At 41.6% G+C, this 14,598-nt stretch overlaps 2 protein-coding genes across 14 annotated transcripts in view; one reads left to right on the top strand and one right to left on the bottom strand.

Moving 5' to 3' along the window:
• brms1la (BRMS1 like transcriptional repressor a) overlaps positions 1 to 4,059 on the bottom strand; it is a 42,340-nt gene extending 38,281 nt beyond the window's left edge. Inside the window, exon 1 of the mRNA XM_078407172.1 lies at positions 3,826 to 4,059. Coding sequence (XP_078263298.1) covers positions 3,826 to 3,961 — 136 coding nt within the window. The 5' untranslated portion in view covers positions 3,962 to 4,059. The remainder of the gene's footprint in view (positions 1 to 3,825) is intronic.
• A 364-nt stretch (positions 4,060 to 4,423) lies between these two features.
• Positions 4,424 to 14,598, top strand: part of ralgapa1 (Ral GTPase activating protein catalytic subunit alpha 1) — a 137,421-nt gene continuing 127,246 nt past the window's right edge. For 5 of the 13 annotated variants that reach the window (XM_078406559.1, XM_078406560.1, XM_078406562.1 and 2 more), the window contains exons 1-2: positions 4,425 to 4,868; positions 10,129 to 10,239. In XM_078406559.1, coding sequence (XP_078262685.1) covers positions 4,763 to 4,868; positions 10,129 to 10,239 — 217 coding nt within the window. In that variant the 5' untranslated portion in view covers positions 4,425 to 4,762. Of the gene's footprint in view, positions 4,869 to 10,128; positions 10,240 to 14,598 lie in introns of all 13 variants that reach the window. The other 8 variants (XM_078406565.1, XM_078406566.1, XM_078406568.1 and 5 more) reach the window with 3 other exon arrangements.

Below are 14,598 nucleotides of genomic sequence, written 5' to 3' on the forward strand. Positions count from 1 at the left end.
TTAAATATGAGTGAGGTGTCGTTAGACTGGAGTGTGGCAAATTTTGTGCCTCTATTTAAGAAGGGCTGCAGGGAAATGCATGGGAACCACAGGCCAGTGAGCCTAACATCCATGGTCGGCGGTAGTGTATTAGACTTCAGAGATACAGCGCGGAAACATGCTCTTCGGCCCATGAACTTCACATCGATGAGCTATCACCCCCGTACACTTATACACTAGAGACAATTTACAATTTTTACCAAAGCCAATTAACCTACAAACATGTACGTTTGTGAGTGCAGGAGAAAACCAAGAACACCCAGAGAAAACACACATGGTCACAGGAAGAACGTACACGCTCTGTACAGACAGCATACATAGTCAGGATCGAACCCTGGTCTCTGGCGCTGTAAGGCAGCAGCTCTACCGCAATACCACTGTGCCACCCTAAATATGAATATTCTGAGGGATAAGATAGACATGCATTTAGATTGGCAAGGGTTGCTTAGGGATAGTCAGCACGGTTTTGTATGTGGGAGATCGTGTCTCACAAATCTGATTGAGTTTTATGAAGATGTGGTCAAAAAGGTTGATGATGGCAGAGTTGTCGTGTTCTGCATATGGATTTCAGCAAGGCATTTGACAAGGATCCGCGTGGTAAGCTGTTCTGGAAGGTTAGATCGCATGGGATCAAAGGAGAGATAGCTGTCTGAATAGAAAATTGGCTTCATTGAAGGAAACAGAGGGTGATGGTGGAAGGTTGTTTTTTGGACCAGAAGCCTGTGACTAGTGGTATGCCTCAGGGTTTGGTACTGGGCCCATTACTGTTTGTCATCTACATTAATGATCTGGATGAGAACGTACAAGGCATGTTTACCAAGTTTGCAGATGACACTAAAGTGGGTGGTATTGTAGATAGTGAAGATGGTTGTCAAAAATTGCAACAAAATCTTGATCTGTTGAGCAGGTGAACTTAGAAATGGTTGATGGAATTTAATACAGAGAAATGCGGGCTGTTGCATTTTGGTAAGTCTAACAAGGGCAGGACCTACACAGTGAATGGCAAGACACTAGGAGTGCTGTAGAGCAGAGGGATCTAGGTGTATGGGTACATAGTTCCTTGAAAGTGGCATCACAGGTAGAGTAGTCGAGAAAGCTTACAGAACATTGGTCTTCATCAGAGTATAGAAGTTGGGAGGTCATGTTACAGTTGTATAAGACACGGAGTGTTTCGATCAGTTTTGATCACCATTCTATAGAAAAGATTTTGTCATGCTGGAAAAGGTGCGGAGAAGGTTTACAAGGTTGTTGTCAGGCCTGAAGATTTACAAGGATGTTGCTCGATGGCCTGAGCTATGGGGAGAGGTTGAGCAGGCTAGGACCTAATTTCTTGGAGCACAGCAGGATGAGGGGTGAACAAGATCATGAGAGGAATAGATTGGGTAAATGCCGAGAATTGGGGAATTGACAACCAGAGGACATACATTTAAGGTGAAGAAGGAAAGATCCTGAGAGGTAACCTTTTTATTGCACAAAGGTGGTGATTATACGGAACAGCTGGCAGATGCAGGTATTGTCACAACATTTTAGGAGACATTTGGACAGGTACATGGATACGATGGGTTTAGAGGGTTATGGGCCAAGCACTATGTTGGTCGGCGTGGGCAAGTTGGGCCAAAGGCCTGTTTCCACACTATATAACTCTGTCACTAATTTAAACATCGTCCATCTTTAATTAACCTAGTACACCAAGTACTGGATAATTCCATTCCCCAGTTTTCTGTATCTTCTTATGCAACATACTTTCTCAACTCCATGCTACAAATGGTATTATCTAGAGGCAAAGAGTGACACAGTGAGGAAACAGGCCATTTGGCCCAACTTGCCCACACCGGCCAACATGTCCCAGCTACACTAGTCCCATCTGCCTGCGCTTGGTCCATATCCCTCCAAACTTGTCCAATTCAAGTACCTGGTTGTTTCTTAAACGTTGGGATAGTCCCAGCCTCAACTACCTCCTCTGGCAGTTTATTCCACACACCCACCACCCTTTGCGTGAAAAAGTTACCCAGATTCCTATTAAATCTTTTCCCCTTCATCTTGAACCTATGTCCTCTGGTCCTCAAATCCCCTATTCTGGGCAAGAGTTTCTGTGTACCGACCCAATCTATTCCTCTCATGATTTTATACACAATTTCCTTTCCCCCAATACTTTCACATAATTAGGGGAATGCTTTTCCCCAATTAAATCTAAAATTCTTAAATCTAGTTTAACCTAGCACATCATCTGAGATTGTATGCCAATTCATTTTTTCCTGTTTTCCCCGATTCCAGGAAATTCCACAAACTACTGAAAAGCATTTTATAGTTGCGAACAGGCCAGGGGCTTGAACAACATATTGGAGGTCAAGAGGAGAAAATGAAGGAGCAGACAGAGCAGGCAAGAGTGGGTTATGGATGATCTGCTGCAGGGTAGGGGTGAAATGTATAACATCATGACAGAAATAGATAGGATGAATGCAGTCTTCTTTTCTCCCAGAGTAAGGGAAAGAAGAACCAGACAACATAGGTTTAATAGGGTGTATGGAACAAGCTGCAAGAGGACGTGGTTGAGGCATGGTACTATAACAGTATTTAAAAGGCACATGGACAGGACATGTAAATGAAAGATTTAGAGGGAGTTTAGTTTAGAGATACAGCGTGGAAACTGGCCCTTCAGCTCACCGAGTTCATGCCGACCATTGATCACCAGTACACTTGTTCTATGTCGTACACACTAGACGGCAATTCACAGAAGTCAACAAAGAGGTCCTTCTACAGTTGTACCGGGCCCTGGTGAGACCGCACCTGGAGTACTGTGTGCAGTTTTGGTCTCCAAATTTGAGGAAGGATATTCTTGCTATGGAGGGCGTGCAGCGTAGGTTCACTAGGTTAATTCCCGGAATGGCGGGACTGTCGTATGTTGAAAGGCTGGAGCGATTGGGCTTGTATACACTGGAATTTAGAAGGATGAGGGAGGATCTTATTGAAACATATAAGATAATTAGGGGATTGGACACATTAGAGGCAGGAAACATGTTCCCAATGTTGGGGGAGTCCAGAACAAGGGGCCACAGTTTAAGAATAAGGGATAGGCCATTTAGAACGGAGATGAGGAAGAACTTTTTCAGTCAGAGAGTGGTGAAGGTGTGGAATTCTCTGCCTCAGAAGGCAGTGGAGGCCAGTTCGTTGGATGCTTTCAAGAGAGAGCTGGATAGAGCTCTTAAGGATAGCGGAGTGAGGGGGTATGGGGAGAAGGCAGGAACGGGGTACTGATTGAGAGTGATCAGCCATGATCGCATTGAATGGCGGTGCTGGCTCGAAGGGCTGAATGGCCTACTCCTGCACCTATTGTCTATTGTCTATAACCTCCAAACCCGCGTGCCTTTGGAATGTGGGGGGAAACCGGAGTACCCTGAAGAAACCCATGCATAATCAATGGGAAAATGTACAAATTCCGCAGACAACACCACCATAGTCTCTGGCGGTGGCAGGCAAATGGGACTGGGCCGAAGGGCCCAATTCCATACTGTATGACTAAACTTCAGGCAGAGGTAAAGCTGGGGTAATGGAGGGGTAGAATGGAATGGCAAGGGAGGGTAGAGTGGTAAGATGGATGGAGGGGTCAGGGAGGAAAAGATGAGACACATGTCATAAACAGAAGACAACAGTTGTCAAAGTGGATTTCTAAACACGGGCAAACGTTGCGTGGATGAAGAGGAGTCGAGGTATTGGAGAACCACGACTTCTGTCGGCCGAAGCTGGTTAGTCAGCCCCGTATGTGTGGGATTTTTGGCCCACACCCACCTGAACTGTCCCCATCCTCTGACACAGAGGAGCTCTCCGTGTCTTCCTCATCCGTACTACTGCCTTCATTCTCCGGGTAGTCGACATCCATGTCTTCGTGATTGTTTTCTTTCTTTTCTCGAGCATGAACAGGCATATCGGCGACAAATTAAAAAAAATCAAAACACAAACACCGCGGTTCAGTTTAACGACATTGAACGTCCATAGCGCCGCAAAATCACATTTTCCCCAATTCGATGATAGCGGAAGGGGGCGGTAGTACGACTTGGCTGATGGACAGTCTGATTGACCACTCACAGACCTGGACAAGGGAGCCCCGTTCCTATTGCCACCAATAAGAGAGCGGTGGGGCGGGGCTTACGGGGATCGAATGGAAGCGCGCTAACGGGCGCGATTGGAGCGCCGGGCGCGCAAGGCACGTCGGGTGTTGTAGTCCATCCGCCAGCTGCCGTCGTGAGCGATTGGACGATACGAACTACACCCCCCGAAAACCTCTGCGACCGGCGCCCGCAAACAGCGACAAAGCAGCCCTGATTAAACAGCAGCCGAGCAGTCGCTGCGCTTGAACCAAGGCTGGGCTTTGTGAATCACTTCAGCTGCAGCTAAGCTCATGTTTTGGAGTCACTGCCTGTCATGGGTTTATGTTGCGGTCGGAAGGCCGGTGATGGGATGCCGGTGGGTTTGCAGGCCGCTCGAAATTCTCTGGTTTCGATGAAGCGTGCCGCTTGTTTGTCCTGCTGAGGTCGGCCATGTTGGCGGCTGACGGTTGATCGGTGGGCAGTGTTCGCTCGGGGCCGCCTGCATGGGGCTGGCATTTTCACACAGCGCTTCGGTTATGAGGAGCTTTTCAGGCCATCACTCCGATCTTCATTTTGCATAAAAAGTTTCAAGCAGTGAAAGAACGCAGCGCGCCCAGTGCTTAACTCGAGGGAGAGGAATGTTTTCCAAAAAACCTCACGGCGATGTGAAGAAATCGACGCAGAAAGTCTTGGATCCGAAGAAAGATGTTCTGACGAGATTGAAGCATCTGAGGGTTGTCATAGGTTGGTATCTGACAGCCGGGCTGCCTGGTGGAATTGCAGAATCCTTTTCAACTGAACGTAGTTTCTGGTCGCAATGTGGGAGGCATAATGTCAGGTCGCCCCAGTTTATGGGTTGATCAGGCTTTTGTTTTCTTCAGGCTAATTTGTTGTTGAGTCTATTACTGGCAAAAGATCCTCGAAGTTTCCTGAATCATTACTGTCGGAGATGGATATCTAAGATGTAAATCTACCATCCTTTCCAGAGATTAGATGGCCAGATCTTTCTAAAGATTTCTGGAAAACAAGAATTGTGACTATATGGGAATACATTTTTATTTGTACTTTAACATATTGTTTGGAGAATATGTGTCTTTCAATTTCAAGAAATATTGCAGTATACTGTCTTTTGAAAGTTCATTAGAAAAGTAAACATTTGACCCCTCTATTCAATTTAACTAGTTTAATGATTTAATCTGCTCCAAACAGGAAATAGTTAGGTTTACATGAAGCTAACACAAACCCTTTATGATTAGGTTAATTTTCTGAAGTAAATGTGAACAAATGTAAATATTTTCTGAATGAATATTTTTACTTTTCATTATTACTTCAAAATAAAACTCCAGTTACTACCACATTCCTTTTGATTGCAAAACAAAACACAAGGAATATAAGGAGTGAATCAATGAAATGGTTCTGATGCTGTGCTATTGTTTTTTTAGTTTTTTCTTTGTTTAACTTGCAGCTGCATCCATTTTTTTGTGATCTCCTTGGTCTAGGGATGTGTTTATTTACCCTGAATTAATTACTAGAATTTGATGCACTGAAAGTTAATGTAAATGTTGCTGACTGTACTGGATATACAGGTGGTGCTTTTAAATTATTTTTAAGTTCATTCAGAACTTACTTTTGGCTAACAGTATTGAAGGCAAATCAAATACAATGTTGACTAATATAAATGTAAGTCTAATAATTGCAATATCATTCATAATTGTTATTTTAAAATTATTTTTTGAACAGAGGAGTTGAGTTTGTTTATTTTCCAATTTATTACATAAAATGCATTACTGTATTGCAAAATGTGTCACTTGTGGTTCAATGATAGCACTTGCATCTTTTGAATTGAATGGTGTAGATTTCAAGTTGCGCTCCAGCGACCTGTCCACAAAGTCAGCACCTGACCTGCTGATTTACTCCAGCACTGTGCCTTGCTTGTGTAAACTAGCATGTGGTGTTCCTTGTTTTTCAAATAGTGTTTTTTGGACAGATGTTAAACTGAAAATCAAACTGCTCTCTTTGGATCATATTATAGATCCCACTGTATAAGTTTGATGGAAAAGTGTTGTCCTTTGTGTCCTAACCAAGATTTATCCTTTGGCTGGCTTTTATTTTAAAATATATTTTGATATCATCTAGTTGCTTGTGAGGCCATTTGTTCAAAGTTTGTGTGCTACATTTTCTGCATTCCAATAAAACACCTCAAAAGATAAACTTTTAATTTCAATTAAAATATCAACACAAAATGGTAGTTTAAAAATCTGAATCCATCAGTACCCATCACCTATCATATCAATACCCTTCGTTTTTAGCTGCAGTCACCCAAGTAACTAGAGCATATTCTATCAGTTTCTTGATTTCTGTCTTGTAGGTGGCAGAAAGATTTTTGGAGGAGTCAGGCATCAAGCATTGGAGGATTCATAGCCTCGGATATTCCCTTCCACACTTTAGTTAAATTTTTGACCAGCAATGAGACAGTTTCATTCTCCTATTCAAACCTTTACAACTGGATCCTCAACTTCCTCATCAACAGAACCCAATCTGTACAAATGGGCAACAATACTTCTTTCTCGATAACAATCAACACGGGCACCTCAAGGCTGTGGGCTCGGTCCCCTGCTCTATTCACTCTATGCCCATTACTGGGTAGCCGGATACAATTCCAACTCGCTTTAAAAGCCGGCGATACCACCATTGTTAGACGAATTAGAGGCAATGAAGAGTGAGAGGGAGATTGTCTGATTGAATGGTGCCAGAACAGCAATCTTCCTCTCAATATCAGTAAATAATTGATGATATTAGAAGAGGAAGGCAGAGGATCCATGAAACTCTTCATCAATGGAGCAATGGTGGGGAGAGTCAATAACTTCAAGTTCCTTGGCGTGTATAGCTCTGAAGATCTGTCTTGAGTCCTGCACATTGATGCAATAAAGAAAGCCCATGAACGCCATGACTTCCTCAGAAGATTGAGGCGATTTGGTACGTTGACAAGTACTCTCTTGAACTTCTACAGATGCATAGTAGAGAGCATATTGACTGATTGCATCACAGCCTGGGCGCTACCCCTTCCATCAAGGTTATTGACCTCCCCACAATCTAAGGGATCTTTTGGAGGCACTGCCTCAAAAGACAGCCAGCATCATCAAGGCCACGCTCTCATTTTACTCCTGCCATTGGGAAGAGGTTATTGGGAGTTAGAACTTTCATGGCATTGGAATATCCTGAAGTCCTTTTTTAGAAAATAAAAAAGACTGTCCATCTGCATTCTATCACGTCCCAAAATATGCCGGTTTGCGAATGACCAGACAATATTTTGGTGTTACACTTGGAACACGCTATCCAACAGTCTCAGCACCTTTGGGTCTTTTGTTTAATTTTAATTGTTCTCAGATTTATCCCAGTTTCTCCAGAAATTCCACTTTATCTTTTTTTTTCATCGTGGTAAATTTCCTTTGTACTCATCCCAAGGCTTCTGGCATTCTCCCTACAGTTGCAGAATTGTATGCAATTCCCCAGCTGAACCCAGACCAGCAATTACTAAAGGTTTTCCATGATTTCTTTGGTTTTGAACTTAATTCCCCTATTTATAACGCCAAGTTTCCCTTTCTCCTCACTATCCCATCAACCTCTTATTATTAATGCTAATTTCTTTGAGTGCTGCATTTTCTGCTATTTCTAAACTATTTTCTGTCTTTTATGAAGAATATACAATGTTTATTTAACTTCGCTTCCACTTTTTCTGTTCCCTATTGCAATTTTTCCTTTCCTCATAGGAGATCCGTGTTATCTTTTTCCTTTTCATGTGTCAAAAGAAACACATTATATTTTGCATGTTTTGCTAACCTGTCCCTGTATTCTATTTTCCCTTTCCTTGTCAGTGTCTTGGTAATATCTGAAATTTTGAAAATATGAAAGTTTTCCAAATTTAAGCTGCTTTTGTCAAAAAAGTGAGAGTAGCCTATTCTGTTATTAACTTGCTTGGTTCTGGTTTCTCCCACGAGTAGAAATAACTCCTCAAGCTCTATCCTATTTAAATCTTTTAAACATTAAATACCTCTGTCGGATCACCTTATTCTTATGACCCCCAGAGGGTAAAAGGCCCCACCCAACCCGTTTAATCTTCTTTGCTAAGTATTGCTTCATAGTTCTAATCTCATTCTCATCATCAAAAAATAAATACATGCCCTTCAGCCCACCAAGTCAGCACAAACCATCAACCACACATTTACACTATTATATTAATCCTGTTTTTATTCTCCCTGCATTTTCATCTACCATTCACCTACACACTAGGGATAATTTTATAGTGCCCATTAATGTACCAACAAATGCATCCTTAAGATGTGTGGGTTGGTAGCTTGATGGGCAGTAAAATTTAGGATGTGTGTGCATGAAAGGCCAGGGGGGGGGAGGGATTTCTGATAAATATTTTATACCATGAAGTATCTTTGTACCTTTTGTGGCATTGATCTAGAACTATACAGGTATCCCTGCAAGATCTGACCAAATTCACTCATGATTCATGTAATTGCTAATTTGTATTAAACCACAGTTCAGCAATTCTTAATTTTTAATATTATCTTAAATCAAAATACTGAAATATACAGTTTGGAGAGATTGAAGTGTTTTAAGTCAAAGACCCTTTGTCCTAATTATTCCCTTCCTCTGCAGCTTAAAAATAACTAGAACACCAAAGGAATTGCACTTGCTATAAAATCTGTTATTAAAAACAGAAAATGCAGTAAATATTTAGCAAATCGCACAGCAGCTGTGGAAAGGAATTCTTGATTTGTCATGTCTGAAATTCTTCAGAACTGGAAAGATGGAGAACAAAAAAATTGAGCCAGAATTGTGGATGGTTGACTGACGGAAATGGCTCGTTCTGATTATAAGCAGAAAAGACCGAGTGATAGTCCTAAAATTTGGGGAATTTAATGTTGAGTTCCGAAGGCTGCAGTGTACCCAGATGGAAGATCCATTTTTTTTTCAATCTTGTGTTGGGTCTTGCTGTAAAAGTGCAGCAGGCCAGAGACAGATTAGTTGTATCTGGACGGAGAGTTAAAGTGGCAGGATCGTTCCACAAAGGGATCATTCAAGCTGTGTTGGATTCCTCCAAAGAAGAGGGAGCCACATTATGAACTCCAAAAGCAGTGCACTAGATAGCAAGAAGTGTAAATGAGCCACTGCTTCACTTGGAAAGTCTGTTTGCGTTCCTAGATGGTGAATAGGGTGGAGACGAAAAGGGAAGTGCCGTCTACCAAGCATTTGGTGATTTGTCCTAATACTTTTTTTTAAATTTGGCTCCTGTCAGTAGATTTACTCTGTCGTTATGCTATGATAAATCCACTTTATAGTGTAATTGCAAGTTCTTTTAACTTGCTAAATCGTATGTTTTCCACGTGCCAGTTAGCACTGGCATTAAATACTATCAGTTTAAAGCCACATGGTGTCCAGTAAAAAATATAAGGGGGAAAGTAATTTTGCAGGCGAATGTAAAGCCAATCGAAGGAAACTTCAGCTCAAGCATGGGATAAGTATACAGCTTGCAAGCACAGCAACAAACATATTTGGCATGCAGCTGCAGGACAATTGTGAGCAGAAAATAGGATTACAATTTAAAAAGAACGGAATCGATAAGATTATATTATTACATGGATGAGTGGTTATGGTCTACATGTTTAGCAACTTGCAACAACTATAGAATGGTTATTTTTGATCTAAAAAAATCAAGAGATATTTCTTGTGCTGCCAAATCTTTGCGTTGCTGATTACTTTGCAATAATGAATTGGCTTTAAGTATATTAGCACTACTGTGTGACATTTGTATTTGCAAATGAGGTGGAATTAGTACTCTTGGCTCGAGTTTGCCAGATTCTGAACTCAAACTGCATTATTTTTCAGGGTTGTAGAGTAGCTTGGGTTGACTTCAGGTCAAGTGTATTAGAACAATATGAAAGTTGATGTAATACATTTGAAATATTAATCCCCTAACTCTTTTTACTTGCAGAAAACTCTGAGCTAAATGATTTGAAGCCATTCTTGGATCAAACATATTCACACATATATTATGTTTTTTTTGAAAATTTTGTGACGATCGAAGCCAGCTTAAAGCAAAAAGGTAAGCATGAAGTTTACTTTTGATTGCATGAAAAATACTAATTTGTGGAACTAATCAATACTCTGAGAATGAAGTGTGAAACTGTTCATTTGAGTTTTGATTCATTTGCTTTACATAAATTTGGTTGCATAATGGTCCACAGTACCTGGAGGAGTTTTATGTTTAACACTGATTGTAGTTGCTTGATTATTTTGCAAATAATGAAATACAATGGTATTGCATAGTGTGCTTAATTATTTTGTAGATTATCGGACATTCATTTGCTGTCTCTTGCAAATAAGTCACCATGGCTATCGGGCAATTTTAATCTATCGTCATTAGTTGACTTTTGGGGAAACTTATTTTTGTTTTACCTGAGATGCTGAAATTGTGTTACTCAGTTAATTCAGGACAATAGGTGGATTATTTTGTAATACCTATTTTATTTTATTTTTTGTTAATACAATTCATTTTTTAGATCTGGGCTTCTATGAAAAGGCCAGAATTTATTGCCATCTCTTACTGCCCTAGAGAAGATAGTGAAGAGTTGCCTTGATCTGGTGCAGTCCTTCTACTGAGTGTACTCTGTCTGACAGTACTGTGGGAAGGGATTTCCTACATTTTGACCCAGCGAACTATGAAGGATCAGCGCTATTTTACCTTGTCAGAATGATGTGCAGCTTGGTCAGAATAGCCTGGGCAGTGTATTTTGCAGATCTTACATGCTATAACCATTGTGTCTGGAGGGAGTGAATGTTTGGTGTACAATAAATCAAGCAGACTGCTTTGCCCTTGAACTTCTGGAGAGTTGTTACTGCTGCACTCATCCACTGCGGTCTTAAGCCTAGTGAAAGGTGGAAAGTTGTTTGGGTGTTAGGAGGGGAGTTGCTCACCAAGGACATCTAGACTCGAACCTGTCATGATAATCATGGATTGTCCAGTTGAGTTTCTGGTCAAAGATAACTCTTCCCAGGGTGATGGAACTCTGTGATTGTAATGCCAATGAGTGTTGAGGGTAGGTAATTATATCCTTTCTTGTTGGAGACGTGCATTGCCTGGCATTACTGCCATGTGACTGTCACTTGTCTCTTATCGGCTTATGTCTGGAAGTTGTCTCCGTGTAGGGATGGTTTGCTGCAAATGGAATTGAACATTGTACAATGATTAGTGAAGATCTCACCTTTCGATATGCATATTTGAGCTCTTGAAATTATATCATGATCATGTTGCTGTATCTTCAAATTTTGCATCAGTCCTTAAGGAAAAAATCCTTCTTAATTCACATTTAAGTTCTGGCTGACCCAGAGTCCATTGTTCAGACTTGGCTTTTGTCTGGTGTGCCTCATTTCATAGCAGCTTTTCTTGTGAAACAAGAGTTTTCGATTCAAATCGCACTCCATAGACCTGAAGAGATCTAGACTAAATCTTCAACCCAGTATTGCGAAAGTACTGCTTGGCGAAGGTGCCGTCCTTCAGACAAGGTGTTAAACAAATGTCCCAGCCACTCTTGGGTGATTGAAACTGAGGCATAAAATGGCTTTCCAAGAAAAATAGTAGTGTTCTCCCACATTTCTTATCACAGTAGATACTATCACATTACAATCTGTATTTATTAAATTCATTCTCCAGTCATTGCAGCGATATCAGCTTACTTTGTGCAAATTGGTTGCTCTACTTCTACTTCAAAGTGGTGATTTTAGGTTAATTCCCGGAATGGCGGGACTGTCATATGTTGAAAGACTGGAGCGGCTAGGCTTGTATACACTGGAATTTAGAAGGATGAGGGGATCTTATCGAAACATATAAGATTATTAAGGGGTTGGACACATTAGAGGCAGGAAACATGTTCCCAATGTTGGGGGAGTCCAGAACCAGGGGCCACAGTTTAAGAATAAGGGGTAGGCCATTTAGATCGGAGATGAGGAAAGACTTTTTCAGTCAGAGAGTTGTAAATCTGTGGAATTCACTGCCTCAGAAGGCAGTGGAGGCCAATTCTCTGAATGCATTCAAGAGAGAGCTAGATAGAGCTCATAAGGATAGCGGAGTCAGGGGGTATGGGGAGAAGGCAGGAACGGGGTACTGATTGAGAATGATCAGCCATGATCACATTGAATGGTGGTGCTGGCTCGAAGGGCCGAATGGCCTACTCCTGCACCTATTGTCTATATCCAAGGTATTTCATTGGCTCTAAATTGCCTTGGGTCATCTGGAAAGACACTATCTATTATGTTCCCTAAATTCAGTCAAGAAAATTTCGGTTTTGTAAAATACATTTTTACCACCTTGATTTTCTTTTACTAATTTTAAATGAGTGATGAATTGGCCTATACGTAGGCCAATGGATCTTCCCATTTTTAAATGGCAGGTCTAATCCAATTTTTTTTTTAAAAGAAGCTATAGCAATATTTAAATGATCATTAAATTGGAAAGAATACAAAAATAATTTGCTAGGATGTTACCAGGTTGGAGGGTTTAAGTTAAAGGAGAGGCTGGATAGAGTAGGACCTTTTTCCCTGGTGTGTGGCAGGGTGAAAGGTGACCTTATGGAGATGTAAAATCTAGAGCTACAGATCAGGTGAAGAGCCACAGTCTTTCCCCGGGGTTGGGGAGTCTAAAACTAGAGTGCATGGAGAGAGGAAATAATTTAAAGAGATCTAAGGGACAACGTTTTGCACAGAAAATGGCTTGTATATGGAACATGCTGGTGAAGGAAATTATAGAGGCAGGAACAGATATGACATTTAAAAGGCACTTGGACAGGATAGAAAAGGTTTGGACACATATGAGCCAGGTGCAAGCTTGTGGAATCAGTCCAGTTTGGTGAGTTGGGCTGATGTGCCTGTTTCCATGTTGTATAACTCTGACTACATGCCTTTTTAATCCCATTCTTTATTGTCTATTTTCCCTTTGACCGCTGGAAATAGACAATAGGTGCAATAGACAATAGGTGCAGGAGTAGGCCATTCAGCCCTTCGAGCCAGCACCGCCATTCAATGCGATCATGGCTGATCACTCTCAATCAGTACCCCGTTCCTGCCTTCTCCCCATACCCCCTCACTTCGCTATCCTTAAGAGCTCTATCCAGCTCTCTCTTGAAAGCATCCAACGAACTGGCCTCCACTGCCTTCTGAGGCAGAGAATTACACACCTGCACCACTCTCTGACTGAAAAAGTTCTTCCTCATCTCCGTTCTAAATGGCCTACCCCTTATTCTTAAACTGTGGCCCCTTGTTCTGGACTCCCCCAACATTGGGAACATGTTTCCTGCCTCTAATGTGTCCAATCCCCTAATTATCTTATATGTTTCAATAAGATCCCCCCTCATCCTTCTAAATTCCAGTGTATACAAGCCTAATTGCTCCAGCCTTTCAACATACGACAGTCCCGCCATTCCGGGAATTAACCTAGTGAACCTACGCTGCACGCCCTCAATAGCAAGAATATCCTTCCTCAAATTTGGAGACCAAAACTGCACACAGTACTCCAGGTGCGGTCTCACTAGGGCCCTGTACAACTGCAGAAGGACCTCTTTGCTCCTATACTCAACTCCTCTTGTTATGAAGGCCAACATTCCATTGGCTTTCTTCACTGCCTGCTGTACCTGCATGCTTCCTTTCAGTGACTGATGTACTAGGACACCCAGATCTCGTTGTACGTCCCCTTTTCCTAACTTGACACCATTCAGATAATACTCTGCCTTCCTATTCTTACCACCAAAGTGGATAACCTCACACTTATCTACATTAAACTGCATCTGCCATGCATTCGCCCACTCACACAACCTGTCCAAGTCACCCTGCAACCTCATAGCATCTTCCTCACAGTTCACACTACCACTCAGTTTTGTACACTGGAGAAGTAGTAATGGAGAACAAATGACACTGGAGAAGTAGTAATGGGGAACAAAGAAATGGTAGATGAACTGAACATGTTTTTTTTTGTATCGGTCTTCACAGTGGAAGACACCAGCAATGTGCCAGAATTTCAAGTGAGTCAGGGGGCAGAATTGAGTGCAGTTGCTATAACTGAGGAGAAGATGCTTGGGAAGCTGAAAGGTCTGAAGGTGGATAAATCACCCAGACCAAATGGACTACACCCCAGGGTTCTGAAAGAGTTAACTGTTGAGATTGTGGAGTCATTTATAGTGATTTTTCAAGAATCACTAGGGATGGTTCCAGAGAACTAGAAAATCACAAATGTAACTTATCTGTTTAAAAAGGGAACAAGGCAAAAGAAAATAAATTATAGTCCAGTCAGTCTGACTTCTGTGGTTGCATTTTAAGGATGAGATTTCAAGATATCTGGAAGCACATGATAAAATAAGCTGAAGTCAGCATGGGGGATCTTGCCTGATAAATCTGTTGAAGAATTCAGGAAGTA

This window comes from Rhinoraja longicauda, chromosome 10 (assembly GCF_053455715.1).
Source record: "Rhinoraja longicauda isolate Sanriku21f chromosome 10, sRhiLon1.1, whole genome shotgun sequence".
NCBI classification, from domain to species: domain Eukaryota; kingdom Metazoa; phylum Chordata; class Chondrichthyes; order Rajiformes; family Arhynchobatidae; genus Rhinoraja; species Rhinoraja longicauda.